Source organism: Girardinichthys multiradiatus, chromosome 20, assembly GCF_021462225.1.
Source record: "Girardinichthys multiradiatus isolate DD_20200921_A chromosome 20, DD_fGirMul_XY1, whole genome shotgun sequence".
In the NCBI taxonomy this organism is placed as follows: Eukaryota; Metazoa; Chordata; class Actinopteri; order Cyprinodontiformes; family Goodeidae; genus Girardinichthys; species Girardinichthys multiradiatus.
This window is the reverse complement of record NC_061812.1, coordinates 37,793,261-37,815,528: the sequence shown is the minus strand read 5'-3', so window position 1 is coordinate 37,815,528 and position 22,268 is coordinate 37,793,261. Positions and strand designations below refer to the sequence as shown.

The following is a 22,268-nucleotide window of genomic DNA, read 5'->3' as shown; positions in this document are numbered from 1 at the left end:
CTTTTCAGATTAAAAAAAAAATCTGTATTTTCTTTCCACTTAAAAACATACACTACTTTGTTTTGGTCTATCATATAGAAAAGCCCATTAGACTTGGGGTTGTAACATGACAAAATTTAAAATAGTTCAAGGGGTGTGAATACTTGTGCGTACCACTGTATATAGCACCAAGATGTGCACATGTGCATTAGTACTTTCTTCTGTCACTCACTGTTGGCACACACATTTTATACACACAGACAGGTCACACTTGATAATCCTGAATTACATGTACCCCCTGGTGGCTGAGTTAATGAGCTGGCACCAGGTGTGGAGGTGAGGCAGACTGGAGCAGAGAATCACAGAGAATAACTTAACACCGCCTCATGTGGCTAATTACAAGTCAGGAAGTCTATGATGAAGACACGGAGTCCCGACCACTGCTTATAAAAATGTAGACAGGCAGGAAGGACCTGTCTCAGTCAGGGTCTGATTTGAATAAGAAAACACTCCTTCGTTTTGTTAATTTGTTTGTCTTGAGTTTTTCAAACTTTAGGTTTAATATTTTTAATGTATTTTCTACTCTTTGCAGTTGCATGTTTTCCCTTGTGATTTAGCAATGAATCACACTTTGTGCCCCCCTGCAGCGGTTTGTTGTTCCTGCTCTCCGACCCTGTTATGACCAGTGGTTGGTCTGTCAGTGTTATGTTCTCACCCTCTGTGGGTCTGGGAGGGGGAGACATAGCACTCTGTAACTGATTACACCATGTTTGTCTTGCTGTGAATTAAAACTGGGGAAGAGACGCTGTAACATTTTATGGTAATACATCCAGCCACTGTAAAAGCTCTGTAAACGTGGACATTCATTAGTCATTCAGATGCTTTTTCTTGCTGTCTTTGTATGATTATTCGAGAATCCATCTTTACATTGTATTCTTTTGTCTTATATTCTAACCTCATGGTGCTTGAGTTTAGTTTTGTCGATTATTTGTGATTTTTACTGTCTGGTAGTTATTTGTATTTGAGATGCACCGATCAGAGGTTTTTTTGGACGATTTTCAGTCACCGATTTTGTGCAAATCTGACCTTCTGAAAATCGATATTTGCTTATTCCATTTTTTCTTTAAGAACTGTAACCCAAAATATGTTTTGTACTTTCTGTATACGTACATTAAGATAAAACGAAGAATTTTATGAGAAGCAACTCAAAGTTTCAGAGCTGCCTCCCTGCATTACTGGAATTCTACAAGTTCAGTAAAATCCTGTAAGTACTATCTGTTACTGCACAAATAAATCTCATTAAATGGCGCTGTTGGTGTAGGTGTTAAGAGCACGACTGTGTGCAGAGGCTATAGTTCTCGATGAGGCTGTCCCGGGTTCGTGTCCCGGACTCGGCGAGCTTTGCCGGATGTCTCCCCCTCTTTTTGTCCTCTTTCCTGTCTACCTGCTGTCAAAAAAAATAAAATATATAACAGTATTTAACTCGGTATTTGAGGGAAATGAATCCTCCATTGTTGTAACCATAAATGAGCCTGCAGAACCCTCTGTTACTGATTTTTAAGTATTTATATTGTTAGCAGATGCAACGTCACACTGTGTGTGTGTGGGAAGGAGCAGTCTTCAAGTCATTTTAGGTTGTTTAATGTCTGTTATTAGCATTAGCAGTAGGTCACTTTTGTTCAAATGTATTTTTTACATATTTGTTAAAACTGTCACTATGTCCTGACAGTAGAATATGGGACAGGTAATCTGGGAAAAAAATTAAACTCTTCTGGCTCCTACTGCCATTTGCAGAAATACACTGCTCCCGGTCAGAAACAACCAATCAGAGCCTGGAGGAATGTCTTAGTGCCATAGCTGTTTATCTGCCATCGTTGGTGGCCCTGCTTACTGGTGGGGGGAGCTAACATATCTCCACTGTTCTTCCTCTTTTGAGTTTTTTTGAGTCTTCTTTTTCCCTCAGTAACAAATTCATCTTGGGCTGGACGATATGGACTTAAAATTTAGAGACGATATTTTATTGTAATACCTAAAAAAAATTACAGAAAATAAGTTATAGTTCTAGTCTGTTATCATCACTTTTGTTAAGGGTGTGGCCATATATATATATATATATATATATATATACACAAACATACAGTGCCTTGCGAAAGTACTCGGCCCCCTTGAACTTTTCAACCTCTTGCCACATTTCAGGCTTCAAACATAAAGATATAAAATTCAAATTTTTTGTGAAGAATCAACAAGTGGGACACAATCGTGAAGTGGGATGAAATTTATTGGATTTGTCAAACTTTTTTAACAAATAAAAAACTGAAAAGTGGTGTGTTCAGGGTGATGAGCTGTGTTACTTTTACACCAAACATATCATCTTGCATTGTGGCCAAACAGTTGGATTTTGGTTTCATCTGACCAGAGCACCTTCTTCCACATGTTTGGTGTGTCTCCCAGGTGGCTCGTGGCAAACTTTAAATGAGACTTTTTATGGATATCTTTGAGAAATGGCTTTCTTCTTGCCACTCTTCTATAAAGGCCAGATTTGTGCAGTGTACGACTGATTGTTGTCCTATGGACAGACTCTCCCACCTCAGCTGTAGATCTCTGCAGTTCATCCAGAGTTATCACGGGCCTCTTGGCTGCATCTCTGATCAGTCTTCTCCTTGTTCGAGATGAAAGTTTAGAGGGACGGCCGGGTCTTGGTAGATTTGCAGTGGTCTGATACTCCTTCCATTTCAATATGATTGCTTGCACAGTGCTCCTTGGGATGTTTAAAGCTTGGGAAATCTTTTTGTATCCAAATCCAGCTTTAAACTTCTCCACAACAGTATATCGGACCTGCCTGGTGTGTTCCTTGGTCTTCATGATGCTCTCTGCGCTTTGAACAGAACCCTGAGACTATCACAGAGCAGGTGCATTTATACGGAGACTTGATTACACACAGGTGGATTCTATTTATCATCATCAGTCATTTGGGACAACATTGGATCATTCAGAGATCCTCGCTGAACTTCTGGAATGAGTTTGCTGCACTGAAAGTAAAGGGGCCGAATAATATTGCACGCCCCACTTTTCAGTTTTTGATTTGTTAAAAAAGTTTGACACATCCAATAAATGTCATTCCACTTCACGATTGTGTCCCACTTGTTGTTGATTCTTCACAAAAAATTAGAATTTTATACCTTTATGTTTGAAGCCTGAAATGTGGCAAGAGGTTGAAAAGTTCAAGGGGGCCCGAGTACTTTCGCGAGGCACTGTATGTATGTATGTATGTATATAATGTTTATATATGTGTGTGTGTGAGCATATTTGTGTATATAAGGTTTCTCCATTAAAAATGTGCAATAGCAAGTGTGAGGAGCCACAAACCTGCCCCCTGGACCTGAGACAGACATGGAGGAGATCTGAGCTACAGACATCCAAAGGCCCCCCGGGCACGGGAACCCCGGGAGGACCACCATCGGGACTACCGCAACCCCCCAGAGAAGAGCCGAGAAGAGCCCCAGGGGAACCACCAAGCAGTCACAGTGCAGAAGCCCCAGGGAGCTGCAGCGACGAACCCACTGGCTCCGCAGACAGCCATTTATGCTGGAGCAAGATCCAACCATGGACCCAGAGACCCGTAGCACATCACTCCCCAAACAGAGGCCTGAGAGAGCTAGGGGGCTCAAGCCCAGGCAAGCAGCCACTGGGAGAGAGCTGGCACACACCAACGCATCCAGCCCTGAACACCGAGAACCACCAATACACCAGCGGGCAGAGACCCAGCCACCATAGAGTGGCTGGGTCTTTTTAAAGTACTTTATAAAGTACAGAGTACTTTATAAAGTCATCAGATTTAAAACCCAAAAACTAGGAGAGTAATTAATTCAGATTTTCAACCTGTATAGTTAGATTGAACAAGAACATAAACAAAGCATGTCTCTGAACTTTTGATATACAGGTCCTTCTCAAAATATTAGCATATTGTGATAAAGTTCATTATTTTCCATAATGTCATGATGAAAATTTAACATTCATATATTTTAGATTCATTGCACATTAACTGAAATATTTCAGGTCTTTTATTGTCTTAATACGGATGATTTTGGCATACAGCTCATGAAAACCCAAAATTCCTATCTCACAAAATTAGCATATCATTAAAAGGGTCTCTAAACGAGCTATGAACCTAATCATCTGAATCAACGAGTTAACTCTAAACACCTGCAAAAGATTTCTGAGGCCTTTAAAACTCCCAGCCTGGTTCATCACTCAAAACCCCAATCATGGGTAAGACTGCCGACCTGACTGCTGTCCAGAAGGCCACTATTGACACCCTCAAGCAAGAGGGTAAGACACAGAAAGAAATTTCTGAACGAATAGGCTGTTCCCTGAGTGCTGTATCAAGGCACCTCAGTGGGAAGTCTGTGGGAAGGAAAAAGTGTGGCAGAAAACGCTGCACAACGAGAAGAGGTGACCGGACCCTGAGGAAGATTGTGGAGAAGGGCCGATTCCAGACCTTGGGGGACCTGCGGAAGCAGTGGACTGAGTCTGGAGTAGAAACATCCAGAGCCACCGTGCACAGGCGTGTGCAGGAAATGGGCTACAGGTGCCGCATTCCCCAGACCTGGGCTACAGAGAAGCAGCACTGGACTGTTGCTCAGTGGTCCAAAGTACTTTTTTCGGATGAAAGCAAATTCTGCATGTCATTCGGAAATCAAGGTGCCAGAGTCTGGAGGAAGACTGGGGAGAAGGAAATGCCAAAATGTCAGAAGTCCAGTGTCAAGTACCCACAGTCAGTGATGGTCTGGGGTGCCGTGTCAGCTGCTGGTGTTGGTCCACTGTGTTTTATCAAGGGCAGGGTCAATACAGCTAGCTATCAGGAGATTTTGGAGCACTTCATGCTTCCATCTGCTGAAAAGCTTTATGGAGATGAAGATTTCATTTTTCAGCATGACCTGGCACCTGCTCACAGTGCCAAAACCACTGGTAAATGGTTTACTGACCATGGTATCACTGTGCTCAATTGGCCTGCCAACTCTCCTGACCTGAACCCCATAGAGAATCTGTGGGATATTGTGAAGAGAACGTTGAGAGACTCAAGACCCAACACTCTGGATGAGCTAAAGGCCGCTATCGAAGCATCCTGGGCCTCCATAAGACCTCAGCAGTGCCACAGGCTGATTGCCTCCATGCCACGCCGCATTGAAGCAGTCATTTCTGCAAAAGGATTCCCGACCAAGTATTGAGTGCATAACTGTACATGATTATTTGAAGGTTGACGTTTTTTGTATTAAAAACACTTTTCTTTTATTGGTCGGATGAAATATGCTAATTTTGTGAGATAGGAATTTTGGGTTTTCATGAGCTGTATGCCAAAATCATCCGTGTTAAGACAATAAAAGACCTGAAATATTTCAGTTAGTGTGCAATGAATCTAAAATATATGAATGTTAAATTTTCATCATGATATTATGGAAAATAATTAACTTTATCACAATATGCTAATATTTTGAGAAGGACCTGTATAAACAACGCTTTATTAAGTGAAATACACACGAGGAGGTCCTTGGTCTGTCTTCTTTGCAGTCGTAGTTTCCTTCTTGTACGCTTCTGTTCCGGCATTCAAAAGCTGTCTCTCTTTTTAACTTGGCCAATCGGATGCCCTGCTTCAAGAGACAAATGCCGATATTGGTATTAAATAGCTACCTCTCAGTGAGGACTGTCCAGATTGGAAATGTAATTACCTCCACAGTACTTAGATCCCATCGGCTTATCCATTCAATAGTCAAATAATCCTATTATTAGCCGAGGCAGCTCTGGCTTTGATGAAAGTGGACCAGATCTTAAACTGTGTGGTTGTTTGGTCACAAGAATATTAATAGCATTGGATTAATGGCTTTTTTCAGCATATGCATGAATCGTGATGCATTCACATGTATTGTTGTTTTTGTTGTCTCAAGTCCTTAGCTAGATGCTGGTGTTTGTCATTTCAGACATAATCCCATTTTCTAGAGAAGGAATAATGTCCTTTACTAATGCCAAGTCCACAGACTGATATGGCCCAACAGTTGTGTGTGTGTGCTGCCAGTTGTTAGATTGCAGAATAGAAAAGATATCTTCATTGGTGCCTTTTTTGCTGTCTTGGTGCAGAAATAATTCCTCTGGGTGTTCTTGAGTGGAGAACTGCAATCAATGAAAGCAATGTGGCACATGGTACTAAAGGCCAGTAGCTCCATGAGACACAACAGCAGTAAGACAATTAAAAATAAAAATATGAAGGTTAGGTATGCTCACTCTGCTGTTGACTGATACTTTTCTGTCCTGATTGCAGGGGAAAACAATAATCACTTGTGTACTTATTTTCAAAGGTATGGGTACAGAATCCACAACCCCGTTAGAAAAGATTTAATCAACAGAAAACACGTTTGCTGTCACTGTGTGAAAATTATGTACTTATACATTGCATCAGGATATTGAAGCTTGCTCCACTAAATCATTAAGCTGCAATGCCTCGCTTCATAGAGAAAATATTATGACAGTTTTCAGCCATGTAAGATCAGTAGTAGTTTTCCTTCATTTAAAGCAAAAAGAGGAACGTACATTTCGGAGTTACTTAAACTCTGATCTCAGAACACTGAAACCTCTCTCTCTAGATCCAGCAAACAAACTTGATAGGAGGATTGATTCCACTATATTTTCTATTCATGTGTTATTGATGCACATTAAGCTTTATAATATGTTTAGTGTTAGGTTTCTATTTCTCATTGTTTTTAGACCATTTTATCAACCTCCTAATGAGGCTGGCACCTTCTTCCATATGTCTGCTGTGTCCTCATGCATGGCTTGTGGCAAACTGCAAATAGGACGTATTTAGGCTTTCCTCCCATATTGTCTGTGGAGGTTTGCAGTTGTGCCAAACTCTTTCCATTTTCAGATGTAAAATGCTCAAAGCTTTGGAAATTGTTTTATAACCCAATCCTGCTTTAAACATCCATCCTGCTTTACCCATGATAAAGTGGTGCTTTCTTCACTAATATTGTCTAACAAACCTTTAAGGCCTTCACAGAACACTTTCTGTTCTTGTACTCAGATTTAATTACACAAAGTTGGATTATTCAGTTGACCTCTGAAGCCAGTCTCGCTAGATTCCATTTAAGGGTAACCATCTATCATTTTCCCTGCACGTCACATTTATTCAATATGTTTTGCTCTATTGCAGAAAACCCCAATAAAGTGCATTGAAGTTTTTGGTTGTAAAGTATGTAGTGTAATGTACAATCTGAAAGGTAAAGTGGTAACTTTGCAAGAAACTGTTTATTAATTCTCTGGTTGCAGTTTTGTTTAGATTGGATTCAAGCCTGCTAGTTATATCATAAACAAGAAAAATTGGTATTGTTCACACTGTCACAGAGGTCTTGTTTATTTTTGTTATACCATCATGATCCAGAGGGGGGCAGTGTATGCTGACTGGCTACAACCCATCACTGCCTTCAGTTGGCTCTCATTTAGCAGCTGTTGCTAGGGATACAGGGCCAGGCCAATTGGTGTGATGCAAACCACACTTGTCAAAGAAGCGTAGGGGGCAGTATTGAGCTCAGGGTTGTTTTCTTTGAGAGTATCTCTCTTAAAATATCGAGTCTCTGCCAGGTAGAGGAACCTCCTATTATAGATATTGCTAAAATAAACTTTCAGTAATTGAAAAAAAAAAAAAAAAATTATATATATATTCCAGCCAACCCCATTGATTTATGATTTGTCAATATTACTGAGCTATGTTATTTTTTTTGAATGATGGATTAGTTGGCATCTGTACCTGGATCTGCTGCAGAGGTTTGCTGTCAGGGGTCACATTCTCCTCCCTCTGACCTCTCCCTGCCTGTTCTTTAATCATTATGACATATGGTTAAGCTCTGATCTGCAGTGATGGAAATGTTAACTGTAAATAGCTGCTGCTGGTTGAATCTATTAAATGCTGATTAGCCCTGATTATCTGATTATCTTGAGCCACGAATGCACTCCTCACTTAGATGATTACTTAAGATGTAACTTTGTTCAGCTAGCTTGTATTCATAGCTTAATTTAACTCTGTGCCTGTCAGGCTGGAGGGCAACAAATCCAGTTTGACTTTAAACATTTGGAACTTTGTTTCATCTGAGAATAGCAACACTTGGTTAGTAAATTGCTCGCTGAAAGAAGGATTTCTTTGTAATCATATCCTGTGCCTGGCAACGTGCCCTATAATGTTCAAAAGATAATTCAAGAGAGAAGAGAAAAAAATTGTTACCCTGCGTGCCAGACTGTGTCTTCTACATCGATACAAAACCATGTTCCCGGCCAAACGTGGTGGCGCTGCCAAATCTGACTTGGCTCAGTGCGAGACAGGCTGGCACCCAGGCATATGACTGTGTTCCCTGCTTTGTCACTTAGACTGTGCTTTGTGTTAAGAGGATGATTGTGTCTGGCGCTGCCCAGTGTGCTGACTGAAGTTACACTCAGCCCCTCTGCATGGAGACCTTTTCCGAAGCAGTGCATAACCGGCAATATTCATGCAGCGAGAGGGCGTGATTATAACACAAGCATGTTGATTTCTATCACAGTATGGCTGTTACAATCACAGCTAGAGATTCACTGAGAAATCGGCTTTCAACTGGAATCGGCTGACTGTCAGGTTGATCAGTGAATACTAAGACTGAGATGACAACCACACTGCTACTGAGAGAAGGACAATCAAAGTTAGCTATTTTTGGTATCAGCAAGTTGTTCAAGATGGAACTCAAGGGAAGCACAGAGATATAAGAAGCGATTTAAAGGGAAAGTGTGTTTTTTACAGCATGTTAATACATATCTGCGGTTCATTCAGGCTGCATGAGCATTAAAAAGAGCAGGGCTTTTAGCAGATAACAGGAAGGCTCAGTAAAGTACATAGAGTTACTTTTTAGAGATCTCAGATTGAAGGTACGGTTCTACATTCTGTAGAGAACATGCATGGAAACCGTTGTGTTTGGACTACTAGCCGGGCTTTGCACCAACAGAAGATGCTGAAGCCAGTTTAAAGTGAGAATAGTTTTTAGCTTTAAATAGTGAAACTCTATTTTACAGCTAATGCTCTTTAAACAAACCTGCTTTTCTGATAAATAATTGATGGCTCACAGTCGGAAGGTTAGAAACATATTCTGAGGGCTTTTCTTATAACTTCCTATATTGCATTTCTTAAAGGGACACTAGAATCAGCTATAATTATAATTGACCAGTCAAAGCTTTACAAATAAGCAATTTAAAATCTGTCCCAAAATTCAAATTGTTGAATCTCTAATTACAGCTTTTAGTAAGACATGTTTGCATAGTATTGTCAACATTAAACGTACCACGCTTTTTGATAAAGACCATAATGACCAAACTGAGTTCATTTTTTGTCTCTACCAAACATTGTCCCTGTGTATCAAGTTGATGTTAAACATCTAAGTGAATGGGATTCATCCCTATAGTGGGACCTTTACCTACTGGGGTGTCAATAATCCCATCTTTGATGAACTGTTGCATGGATTTGTACAGTATTGTGATAGAATTAGGACCTACAGCAGGCTCTTGCTACTGAAATCAGTAAGAGACTTAAAGGTTTAAATTTCATGAGATCTGCTCAAGACAATTTGCTGTCTCAGAAAAACCAGAAGGCTAGAGTAATGTTTGCCAGAGAGAATGTAGACAAAGACGAGAACATTAATATTCTTTGAACAAATGAGTCTTGAATTGGCTTATTTGGACGCCAGAACAGATTACGTGTTTTACACAAACCAAGCGTTCCAGGAGAAGGACCTCCCACCAACTGAAGTAGGGAGGTATAAGAGTAATGGTTTTGGGGTTGCTTTGCTGCACCAGGACCTGGCTAGCTAAAAGTCCACCATAATTTCTGTATGTAATTGTGCTTGAGGTAAATGTGATGCCATCTGTATACAAATTAAAATTTGAAGCAGAACTGGACCCTGCAACATGACAATGGCCCAAAATATACCAGTAAATCCACCAAGGACTGGCTGGAAATTAGGAAACAGAAATCCCCGGACCGAGTCAAAGCCAAGACCTCTATCTCATTGAGACGCTGTGGGATGACTGGAATTCAAAAACAAACCCATCTAAATTCCCCATGGTTAGGGTGAAGTTTTTATGGCATCTAGAAAACTAATTACAGTTTTTATCTTTTGTTTTATGAGGAAAACTTTTTGTGATTAACTGCAAAAATAATTTTTTTCCAGAGATAAAAAGAGAGAATTGATATTGATATAAATATAACTTATTTAATGGGTGTCATATTGCACAACTATTAATGCACAAATATAAGTCTAAAGCTTCCACATCTGTGCACAACCTTCATGCCAGAGATTTTGTTGATGGTATCCAGGGCAATACCATTGCTGTTTTTTTTTATCTTGTTGGAGCATTGCTGCCCACTCCCAGTGTCCAGGTCAGAAAGCTACAGCAGTAACTTCAACTTCATATCATGCTTCGCATTCAGGGCATACAAAGACACGTTTGTAGCAAGGACACAGCAAGAGGTGTTTAATGTCAAGGTAGGTAATAGCAGTCTCAGTGGAATGTTAAAGGTCTGTTCCCTTAACTCCTTCCAATTTCATATCAGCAGAAATACATCAAAGCTTCCCTTTGTCAATACAATTGCCCTTTGAGCGACTAGATCAAGTTTCATCGAAGTTTATATATTTCTACAGCATGAATGTCAGCAGATCCAGCCAGTACTTTCCCTGGCTATGGGTGCATGAGGGGTGCATGGGTGGGCTTAATGGGAGATGCATGGAAAGTAGTGGGGCTTTCCACATTTTCTCGCTGTCTGAAGCTCTTTTGATGTTTTGTCTGGCTTCTTCTGATGCTCTCGTTCTGTGTGACAGGATCTGCCTCCCTCTCTGTCTCTCAAATAAACCTCCCTTCTGTCGAGGATTGCATGTCTCACTTCCAAAACCGTGCTTGTTTTGGGGGGCTTATGGAAAATCTATACCAGGTGGGCTGTGTTTGAAGGATATGTCTTTTCTAATTATCTGTTTTTGGGGAAGGGGGGAATTTGGGTGGGTGGTCACTGTGCCAAATGTTCTCTAGATCTCACCATTCCTCCTACTTAGGATTCGCATTATTTCAGTAAACTGACTCATGCTCCATTGCAGACCCGGTTGGATTCCTGGACGGAATATATACGGTTTCATATTTGTATCATGTTCTTAAACTGGGACCAAAAATTAAATCGGATCAGTTCTGAAAATCAGAAATCAAATGTTTCCATCTGGAATTTTAGAGACCCGTTTGATGACTATAGTTTATTAAATAATAGAAAAACCCTTGAGCTTCTGTGAATGGAAAGTGAGAGCAATTCAGAAAATAGAGAAGACATGGAACAGTGGTGAACCTTCCCAGGAGGCTCTTGCCTACCAAAAGTATTCACCAAGCACATCAGCAACTCATCCAATAGGTCACAAAATAACCCAGAACAACATCTAAACAACATCCCGGTTTTGGTCCGTGAGGCAGACATCATGTCTACTTTTAAGGCTAGGCTTAAAACTTTCCTTTTTGATAAATCTTATAGTTCGAGTGGCCTAGGTTATCAGGGAGGGAGCCTTCCTCCCTCCCTGTTGGTTGGAGTAAGGGGGAGTCAGGTTTAGCCTAAACTGGCTCAGTTATGGTTGAGGTGCAAACACACCCTCCATTTCTGCTACCTGTATGACTCCCCTCTCTTTTCCAATGGTTATAATCAGTCAGACAGAGAGAGGTATCCCAATCCTTGTGGTTTTTAGTATAACAATGACCATCAGTGGGACCCTTTGTGGGGTTCCTTGAGACGACATTGTTGTAAATAAGCGCCGTTTAACTAAATAATCTGAACTGAAACTATCTGTGTAGTTATGCTGCTCTAGGCTTAGGCTGCTGGAGGACCTAATGACCACTTTCACCCTCTTCGCTACATTCTCACACTACTCTCCAATTTTGCATTATTTGCTGTCATTTCAGCTTTTAACTTTGTTCTCTCTCTTTTCTCTTCCTAGAAGCTACACCTGGCCTGACTCTGTGTCTACCTGTGACACCTTTCTGGAGAGGGGCATCGTCCAAGCTTCTGCAGGATCCACATGGTCCTGTCGTTTAGTGTTTAACCCTTTCTCTCTCCTAGACATGGCGATTGACTGAGCTTAACTGTAACAAACTCTATGTGCTCTCTTTCAGACTCTAACCTTGAAAACTGGCTCAGAGTTTATCTGTTCTTTCTTTCTAGGTGAAACGACTAAAGGAGCTACATCCATTAACATTTACTTTTCCTTCCCATAGAAAGTACTCCTGGATCAGTGCTTCTGTGTTCTCCTTGTGTCTCTGCTCTGTTCTCTCAAACCCCCAGTCGGTCGTGGCAGATGGTCGCTCACACAGAGCCTGGTTCTGCTGGAGGTTTCTTCCTGTTAAAAGGGAGTTTTTCCTCTCCGCTGTCGCTACATGCATGCTCAGTATGAGGGGTTGCTGCAAAGTCAACGCCAGTGACTGTCACACACTGTCTCTACATGTTCATCCAGGAGGAGGGAATGCTGCAAGTCACTGACTGGATGCAATCTGCTGGGTTTCCTTAGATAGAAAAACATTTTATCCAATTTGAATAAATAACTAACTCTGACCGCACTGTCCAATGGTTAGGATTAATTGGAATGTATGTACCTGACTGTTGTGAAGTGCCTTGAGACGACATGTGTTGTGAATTGGCGCTATATAAATAAACTGAATTGAAGTGAATTGAATTGAATCTAAAGCACTTGCCTCAGCCAAGGTCAGTGTTCATAATTCGACAAAAACAAAGAGATTGCACAAAACGACATCCATGGGAGAGTTCCAAGGTGAAAACAAAAGAACAAACAGGCCGATCTGACGTTTAAAAAAACAGCATCTTCGTGGTCTCCAAGATTTTAGGGAAAACATTTGTTAGATTAATGAGACAGAAGTGTAGCTGTTTGAAAACGTGCATCCAGTTACATCTTGTGTAAACACAGTATTACTAAAGAATATTTAATCAGTCAAACACGGTGGTAGTAGTGTGGGGGTTTGGGGCTTGCTTTCTCAGGACTTTGACAACTTGCTATAACCGATGAAACCAGAAAATGCTGAAAGAGAATCTCCCCTCATCAGGAATAAAAAAAGATTTTGTAGTAGCTTAATCAAAGTCCCAATTTAAATCAGATTGAGATGCTGTGGCATGACATTAGGCAGGCCTTTACATGTTCAAAAAAACATTCATTTTGGCATGATTAAAACAATTCTGCACAGAAGAGTGGGCCAAAATTCCTCCACAGTACTGTAAAAGACTCATTGCCAGTTATCACAAACGCTGAGGGCAGTTTTAATTGCATGTTTTCCTAATATTGTGCAGCCCCAATTTAGACCCAAGTTCTGGGTTAACTGAGAGAAAAGCCTTACATTGTGGAAGGTTTAAAGTAGCCATCTATCCAGGTGCTATATCAGTCTAAAGCATTATGAGCCCTAGATACTAAAATCTCCCCATTGTTCTTGTTAAACCAGTATTGTGTACGGTCGTGCCATTCTAGCTGGATGTCCCGTTGCACCTCTAGCAGATTCTATTATGTGTTGAACCCCTGAAACCTAATTTTTTGTAATGGGTTTTGTCTAAAAGATGAAGAATTTTAAAAACTGGAAAAAACTCGTGAGTGATGGTGTGCGTGTAAAAGACTGGGAGGTTTCCAGATGAAGTAAAGATGCAGTTATTTTAATATTCAGATTTTTTTTAACCACACCTTCTTTGGCTGCAATTTGCAGTCAAATTGGTCATCAATATACATGTTTTTTTGTTGTTGTTTTTTTTATCAGAAACCCCCATTTTGAAATGCGAAGTTTTGACACCAGCTGCTGATGTGTTATTGGCAGAGGGCAGCCACAGAGGAGCAGCAGATATTGCTATCTACTTAATCATCACATCCCTCCATAATTACCTGTCCCTCCTTCATCAGTGAGGCAGTCCTTGAGGACCTTGTTTTTCATATCATCATGACTTTGAAGGGTGTCTGTTTATTTTTGTTCGATATCTGTGTCCTGGTTGGGCCCTGTGGAGAAGTTCATGCTGGGGTTCATGGGGGTTGGGGGGCTCATGGGGTTGAGATCGAAATTGATTGGGGGATAGGGACTGTTTCGTCCTGGGTCGGCTCTGGTTGGCGGTCACGTTTGGACCGGGTAGACCCCTCTTTTGTTCATGGCCCCCTCTCCGGTTGGGGAGGGGGGTCGGGGAAAAACAGGCTTTTACTGTTGTAAAAAAGAAGAGGTGATTACAGAGTTGATATTTAAAATGTCTTTAGCATCTTAGCAATAAGTACGGTTAGCAAAGCTAGCATTACCAAAAAAGGATCCCTGTGTGATTTCCTGAGATAATGTCAGATGGGAAAAGAATACAAGGATAATGCCCTGAAGTTAAAGTAAACATTTTACCAATGTACAGGTAAAAGTTGACGTAAAAATCTGCTCAAGCATCTAAAATATACACTTAGTAAGTTATCTACTTTTTCAACAGCAGTGAGGAGGGTGTCTTATGTGCAGCATAAAGGGCTGGAGGGAAAATATTAATATCACACAAATAAACTAGTTCACACACATTTAAAACCCCTGGAGAGTATAATTCATCTTTGAGCCACCCAACGTGTCCACTACTCAAACATGAATTCTTACTCTTTTCTTGTACAATACATTTCTTTCATGTCCATCACAACAGAACATGTAGGCGCTGACTTGCCCAACTGTGTCACTGTTGCAGGTTTCATATTTGGTTCTTCTATCATCTGTTGGCAAAACGTAGACTGTATGAAACACTTATTTACGGTCTTTAGTCCAAACGCTCTTTGTAGAGTGCATTATAAAGCATTTAACTCCATTTTGGAGCCAGAGTATGTGTTAATAGTTTATCTGCAACAGAATCTGAGGAGGTTTAGTTTTATTAACTATAACAAGTACAGTACAAAAGTAAGTGCCTTCCCTAACCTTATTTTCTATACCGCTCTGATACTGAAAATGTCTAACGTATACTGCTTCCCTCAGTAACAACTTCTGCAACGAAGAGTATTTCTGACAGGATGATCAGGCAGCATATGGTGCCTTCACAAATCAGAAAAAGGTCAGAATTTTGAGTTTCCAACCAGCTCTTCACCAGTCAGGTCTTGTCGAGGGTAAAAATCGTCTGATTCCTGTCACCAACTGGTTTCACGGTGCATCTACAAGATGTTTTCAGAGACTTACTTTAAAATTAATACATATTTTATTTAACTGAGTACTTTACCAGAATGGCAGTTGAGTTCTCAACACAAAAAATATGATTTTGAAAATGAGTTTAAAATGTTTTGTGTAGACATTTATATCGGTGGACTCCTTCCAAAGCAAACGTGGATCACTTGAAGGCAGCAGTGTAACTGAAAGGATTTTTCCACTACAGTCACACATTTTTATTTCTTATTATATCTGTAAAATGGGCTCATTGGGTTCAGTTATCATTTATAAATCTACAATCATTCTGCCAACCAGTGCAGAATGCTCTTCTGTGCTGTGCTAACAATCTCAATCATCTAATTATGCACAATACACACACACACACACACACACAAACAGGCACACTTAGCACACGTATGCACACAGTTTCCATGGAAACAGGATCCAGGGCCTTTTATGACTGGTTGTGCGCCCCAGACAACCAAAATTGTTCTCAACAGTCATGCAAAGATGGAAGATGAATAATTTGTGCACTAAATAAATGGGCACAGTAGTATATAGGAGAAATGAATATCTAATGTGAATTTAGATGAAGCTCCCATCAGTTTTTGTCAGCTAAACAGGCTAATTTTTTTTGTTTGCCTCACTGCATTCACCCTCATTGTTTTGGTCTGTTATGTTGTCACATTGTTTTGTGCTGTGTTTGCACATTAAGCTCTGCCAGAGAGTGGGGAACACTCATTCAGAGCAGAAAAAAACTAGGCACACACATGGACCTTCTCCAATCACGCTGCCCTTCAGTAGCCTAATGTGTGACTGAGGTACAGATGGCGTAGCTGTAGGAGGGCTGCATCGTGGTGTTAGCCTTACTGTTAGCAGTCTCCGTTTTGGCTGTGCCGAACTGGTGGGAAAAATGGTCCACAAGCAGTCATTCCTCTGTGCGTCAAAGGCAAGGGTGCAGGTCACAGCGCTGCGCTCGGCTTAGCGGGATCAAATGTTCGCTCCTTTTGGTGGGAGCCGAGCGATCTGGTCATTTGACACGTAACTGCGGATTAGCTGCATCATTTTGACTCTCATATCTGTCTGCTTGGCTTGTTTTACATTAGTTGAATTCATTCACTAACATGTTTTTTTTTGTGTGTTTGTTCACAATGACAGGAACTAAGTTGAATAAGGACCTGAAGCATTATCTAAGCCAGCGCTTCCAGAAGTCGTCACCTGACCACGAACTGCAGCAGACCATTCGAGAAAATCTGTACCGTCACGCAGTGCCTTGTGAGTCTGATGCTTCATTTACACCATGACCACATCGTCATCATCTCTGAGTGTTATATTCTCAATTCACCTTTTTGCACTGGGAGTTTAGTTTGATTTGGTAGACCAAACACACAGGAGTGCATAACTGAGTGATGGAAGGTTTTATGGACATCAAACATTTTTACAAATAAATATCTTGTCGGTGTGGCATTTATTTGTTTTCATCCCCCTTAATTATGACACTAAATAAATTCTAGTGCACCAAGGGGTTTCAGATTCCACGTAATTAGAAAGTCCACCTGTGTGTCATCACTACATCTTTGACACACCAAACCCTACCGTGAGATACGGTGGTGGCAGGATCATGCTGTGAGTCTCCCTCTTCTGCAAGGACAGAGAACCTGGCCAGAGTTGATGGGAGGATGGATGAGTGAAATTCTGCTGGCCCTAACCCCAACCCTTTCCCTTGGAACGACTTCATGCCCACAACTGATACAAATATGAAGCTCATAGAGCGACCAATATCATGAAGCTCATAGAGTGTTGTGGATGATAGTGTAAAACGATATGAATGCTTTTGTAAAGCACTTTATATTTGGCTCTGCTGATGCAGGAATGTCACACATCTTTACAGAATCATTGTCTCAGCCTTTGGCAGATTGGTATTAGATCGCTGTGATGATTTGGTATATTTGCCCTGCACCAATATTTTGCCCTTATTTCTAATTAGAGCTGATTGTTTAAGTCTGATCAGAACAGTGCAGCATTTGTCTGTTGGGCAATATTGACCATGCAGTTAGCCAAGCCGATTAAGCCACATCCTGCCTGGGACGAACCTGATCTTATTGCTTTATCTGTTTAATCACACAGCCTATCCCTCTTCCTCCCAGTAGTTGACTTTACCTTCTGTTTTTCAAACTGATGGCCAGTGATGATCCACTCTCCACTTTGCTTACACATCTGATCGGTTATGTGACTTTCTGCTGAATCAGTTGGAGAAACTTATGTCGCCCAGGCTAAGAAAACAGATCATTTAGTCTATTACCCATCCTGTAATCTCATCCAAGGATATTTTATTTCTTTTTGACTTCTAAAAGTTGCGCATTTCTCCTGTTGCACAATTGGTGCACACAATGTCGCAAAGTTGCTTTCACATCATAATACAGTAACACAGTAACACCTTCCTCTGAGGGGGGATAAAATGACTAGAAAGCCAGACTGATGATCAGTGGTGCATGATGCCAGATGCTAAAATTAAATAGAACACTCAAACGTCAAACTTGGACCAATAAAATCTCATTTTTTACCATTGTAGTACTAGATTTCAAATTCCCATTGGCTCAGGCCACAGCGTTATACCCTCCGAAAATAAATCGGGTGCAGCAAGTTGCCGTCATCTACATCGCAAATAATAGTCATCGAACATCAGTATAACTACAGCTGTTCTGTGAAGGCCTCAAAGGTTTGTTAGAGATTATTGGTGAACAAACCTCATCATGAAGACCGAGGAACACAGTAAACATTATCCAAAACATTGGACACCTCAACGGACAATGTTCAATGCATCATTTGAAAATGTAAAGAGCACGGCACAACTGCAAACCTACCAAGACATGGCTGTCCTCCTAGACTGAGAAGCCGGGAAAGGACAGGAGTAATCAGGGGAGCAACAAAAAGGCTCATGGTAACTCTGGAAGAGCTGTAGAGATCCAAGGCTCATGTGGGAGATTCTATTGGCAGGTCAACAATTAGCTACACACTTCACTATTCTGGCATATGAAGGTGTGGCAAGAAGAATGTTATTGTTTCCAAAATGTCAAAGTCAGAACTAAATTCGATTAAGAATCTGCTGTAAGACTTGAAAATAGCTATTCACAGATGCTTTCCACCCAGTCTGAGCTTGAACTGCTTAAAAAAAAAAGAGCAGTTAGGAAAATTGTCTGTCTCTTGTTTGGTGAATCCCGTAGAGAGTATTGACTCAGTGGATCTGGGGTGAAATACAAACCCACGGCACAATTTTTATGTTTCCTTCTGTATATGTCACAATTGAGTACTACTAAACAAAATATTTAGATGTCTTTGTTTGTAACTTGACAAATTTGTGAAAAGTTTAAGGGGAATGAAGACTTTTGCAAGGCTCTGTATAAGGAACCCTATATGAAGCAGATGATCTGATTCAGTATCTTTTAGTTTTAAGGTTCACTGCAATTAAAACAGGATTTTCTTTCACTGCCTTTTAAATTGGTTTACTCCTATTTTTCCCCCATAAATTACTTTCTGTATGCAGGACGCCTGTTTGTCAGCCAGACCCTGTAACTTGGTGGGGGTCTGATCATAATGCCCACTGCAATTACTGAGTGGTTTCAGGCACATTAATGTTGTGCGAAGTAAATAAAGCATGTAGGCACTCTCCTGGCCACTTGTTCTCTGGGGTTGTAAAGTTTTTGTGTCATGCAGACGTAAAGAAGGTAAGTGTTAAAGCAGAGGCTCCATTTGACAGGAGGCATTTTTCTTTGTTATATAAAGGAAAGTATATAAATATTTATTTACTTCCTCCTTAGTATGCAGCACAAGTCTACTATCTGAACCCAGCTATCCGGTCAGATATATTGACTTGCTCCAGCAGATCAAATGTTCAAGCCAACCCACTCTTCATTTGCAAACAGACATTCTGTTAAGGTAGCAGAAGGGGAAGTGTACTGTACAATAATTTTCCTCCATAATCCCTCCACCTGTTTCCATTAGCTATCAGAACACTGATTTTAAAGTTAACATTTAGTATGCTTTGATGCTGTGGATCCAGTTGTATGAAAACCATCTGTGTGGTTGGGCCAACAGTTGGGGGCTTTCCTTTTATGTTTACTTGTAGCACTTTTAAAGCTTGTGATGCCTTGTGTGGGCTTTTCACACCCCTCACCCCTTGTTTCCCGTTGACCCTGGTGTCCTTTGCAACCAAGAGGACACTCAGTGGAATCAATAAGGACATGACCCATCCCTTGGTTCTCCAGGGTCAATAGCCTCGTTTTTCTTAGCGTGCCTTGCAGTGTGCATTGGAACACAAAGAGAATCTAAAACATGGTATTAATTAATTAATTTCAAAGCAATAGCAGCATCAATGACAAGATCTAAATACCTGACACTGGAAAATTAGTTCGATTACTATTATGCCAAAATTTGCCATATGTACCAAATTTACACAATACCTATTTTTTTATTATTGAATGTCCTTAAATGAACAATCGTCACCTAACTTAGCATCTGTTTAGCAAACATTACTTATGTTTTTTATATACTTAAATATGAAGTCAGAAATTATTTGAAGAGCAATTTACAAGTTGGCAGTTTACACAAAAGTACATTAAAGAGAGTACTTGTGTGTCAAGTTAAAGATTAAAGCTACTTCCATCAGAAGCTCAATTAAAGTAGGTGTAAAGTGCATATAATGTGAGGAAAAATTAAAAAAAATCTACATTTTCTACCAGTAAACACACCATACCTAAGTTACCAACTAAAGGCAGAGCATAGTCCGGTGTAATACGAGCAGCACAGACTCCGCATGCACTTTAAGGCTATATAGTAGATCCTACCAATTTCCTATATTTTTGTTGACAAATTCCTACATTTTCCACACTTTCTGGCATGGCATCATCAGGCGAGGAGGCAGAGCTAATTTGCAGTGAATCTTTGGAAAAACAAAAATAAAAGAAGGTTGTGTTAAAGGCATTTAAACCAGACTAGGGACGAAGAAGAGGGATATACCTGGTAGTGTGGTGCATAGAGTGGCCGTGACGCTGTGCGTACTCGGGGCCGGCTATTCGGAGCAGTGTGTCACATATAAAACAGTTTGTTGTGGAGACTTTTTCCCGCCGAGCAGTTTACACGTATGTGGTCATAAAAATTGAGGTTTGTATGTCCATGGAGACAAGTACGCGCAACTATCTTTTGCCCTTAGCACTAACCACACCACTCTTCCTTGCGGAAGTTGTTACTTCAAGAGGAAGAAGTACAGGTCCTTCTCAAAATATTAGCATATTGTGATAAAGTTCATTATTTTCCATAATGTAATGATGAAAATTTAACATTCATATATTTTAGATTCATTGCACACTAACTGAAATATTTCAGGTCTTTTATTGTCTTAATACGGATGATTTTGGCATACAGCTCATGAAAACCCCAAATTCCTATCTGACAAAATTAGCATATCATTAAAAGGGTCTCTAAACGAGCTATGAACCTAATCATCTGAATCAACGAGTTAACTCTAAACACCTGCAAAAGATTCCTGAGGCCTTAAACACTCCCAGCCTGGTTCATCACTCAAAACCCCAATCATGGGTAAGACTGCCGACCTGACTGCTGTCCAGAAGGCCACTATTGACACCCTCAAGCAAGAGGGTAAGACACAGAAAGAAATTTCTGAACGAATAGGCTGTTCTCAGAGTGCTGTATCAAGGCACCTCAGTGGGAAGTCTGTGGGAAGGAAAAAGTGTGGCAGAAAACGCTGCACAACGAGAAGAGGTGACCGGACCCTGAGGAAGATTGTGGAGAAGGGCCGATTCCAGACCTTGGGGGACCTGCGGAAGCAGTGGACTGAGTCTGGAGTAGAAACATCCAGACATCCAGAGCCACCGTGCACAGGCGTGTGCAGGAAATGGGCTACAGGTGCCGCATTCCCCAGGTCAAGCCACTTTTGAACCAGAAACAGCGGCAGAAGCGCCTGACCTGGGCTACAGAGAAGCAGCACTGGACTGTTGCTCAGTGGTCCAAAGTATTTTTTTCAGATGAAAGCAAATTCTGCATGTCATTCAGAAATCAAGGTGCCAGAGTCTGGAGGAAGACTGGGGAGAAGGAAATGCCAAAATGCCAGAAGTCCAGTGTCAAGTACCCACAGTCAGTGATGGTCTGGGGTGCCGTGTCAGCTGCTGGTGTTGGTCCACTGTGTTTTATCAAGGGCAGTGTCAATGCAGCTAGCTATCAGGAGATTTTGGAGCACTTCATGCTTCCATCTGCTGAAAAGCTTTATGGAGATGAAGATTTCCTTTTTCAGCACGACCTGGCACCTGCTCACAGTGCCAAAACCACTGGTAAATGGTTTACTGACCATGGTATCACTGTGCTCAATTGGCCTGCCAACTCTCCTGACCTGAACCCCATAGAGAATCTGTGGGATATTGTGAAGAGAACGTTGAGAGACTCAAGACCCAACACTCTGGATGAGCTAAAGGCCGCTATCGAAGCATCCTGGGCCTCCATAAGACCTCAGCAGTGCCACAGGCTGATTGCCTCCATGCCACGCCGCATTGAAGCAGTCATTTCTGCCAAAGGATTCCCGACCAAGTATTGCGTGCATAACTGTACATGATTATTTGAAGGTTGACGTTTTTTGTATTAAAAACACTTTTCTTTTATTGGTCGGATGAAATATGCTAATTTTGTGAGATAGGAATTTTGGGTTTTCATGAGCTGTATGTCAAAATCATCCGTATTAAGACAATAAAAGACCTGAAATATTTCAGTTAGTGTGCAATGAATCTAAAATATATGAATGTTAAATTTTCATCATTACATTATGGAAAATAATAAACTTTATTACAATATGCTAATATTTTGAGAAGGACCTGTATTTTCTGTATCAGTGAGGTCTTTTCAATGAACTCAGTGGAAACTATTTTCTGCAGACATGTTTTCTGTTCATTCAGGCTTGACAAACAGATACGATGGTAGATTTCTTATTTTTTATTTTTTTTACAAAAAAAAAGTCTCTAAACTAACTCCAGAACTGATACTAATGTACTAATGTGCAAAGCTGA

General features: G+C 40.8%; 1 protein-coding gene across 8 annotated transcripts in view; it reads left to right on the top strand.

The window, feature by feature from the left end:
* Positions 1-22,268, top strand: part of magi1b (membrane associated guanylate kinase, WW and PDZ domain containing 1b) — a 167,008-nt gene that overhangs the window by 53,825 nt on the left and 90,915 nt on the right. For all 8 annotated transcript variants that reach the window (XM_047348605.1, XM_047348606.1, XM_047348608.1 and 5 more), the window contains exon 2: positions 16,357-16,473. In XM_047348605.1, coding sequence (XP_047204561.1) covers positions 16,357-16,473 — 117 coding nt within the window. The remainder of the gene's footprint in view (positions 1-16,356; positions 16,474-22,268) is intronic.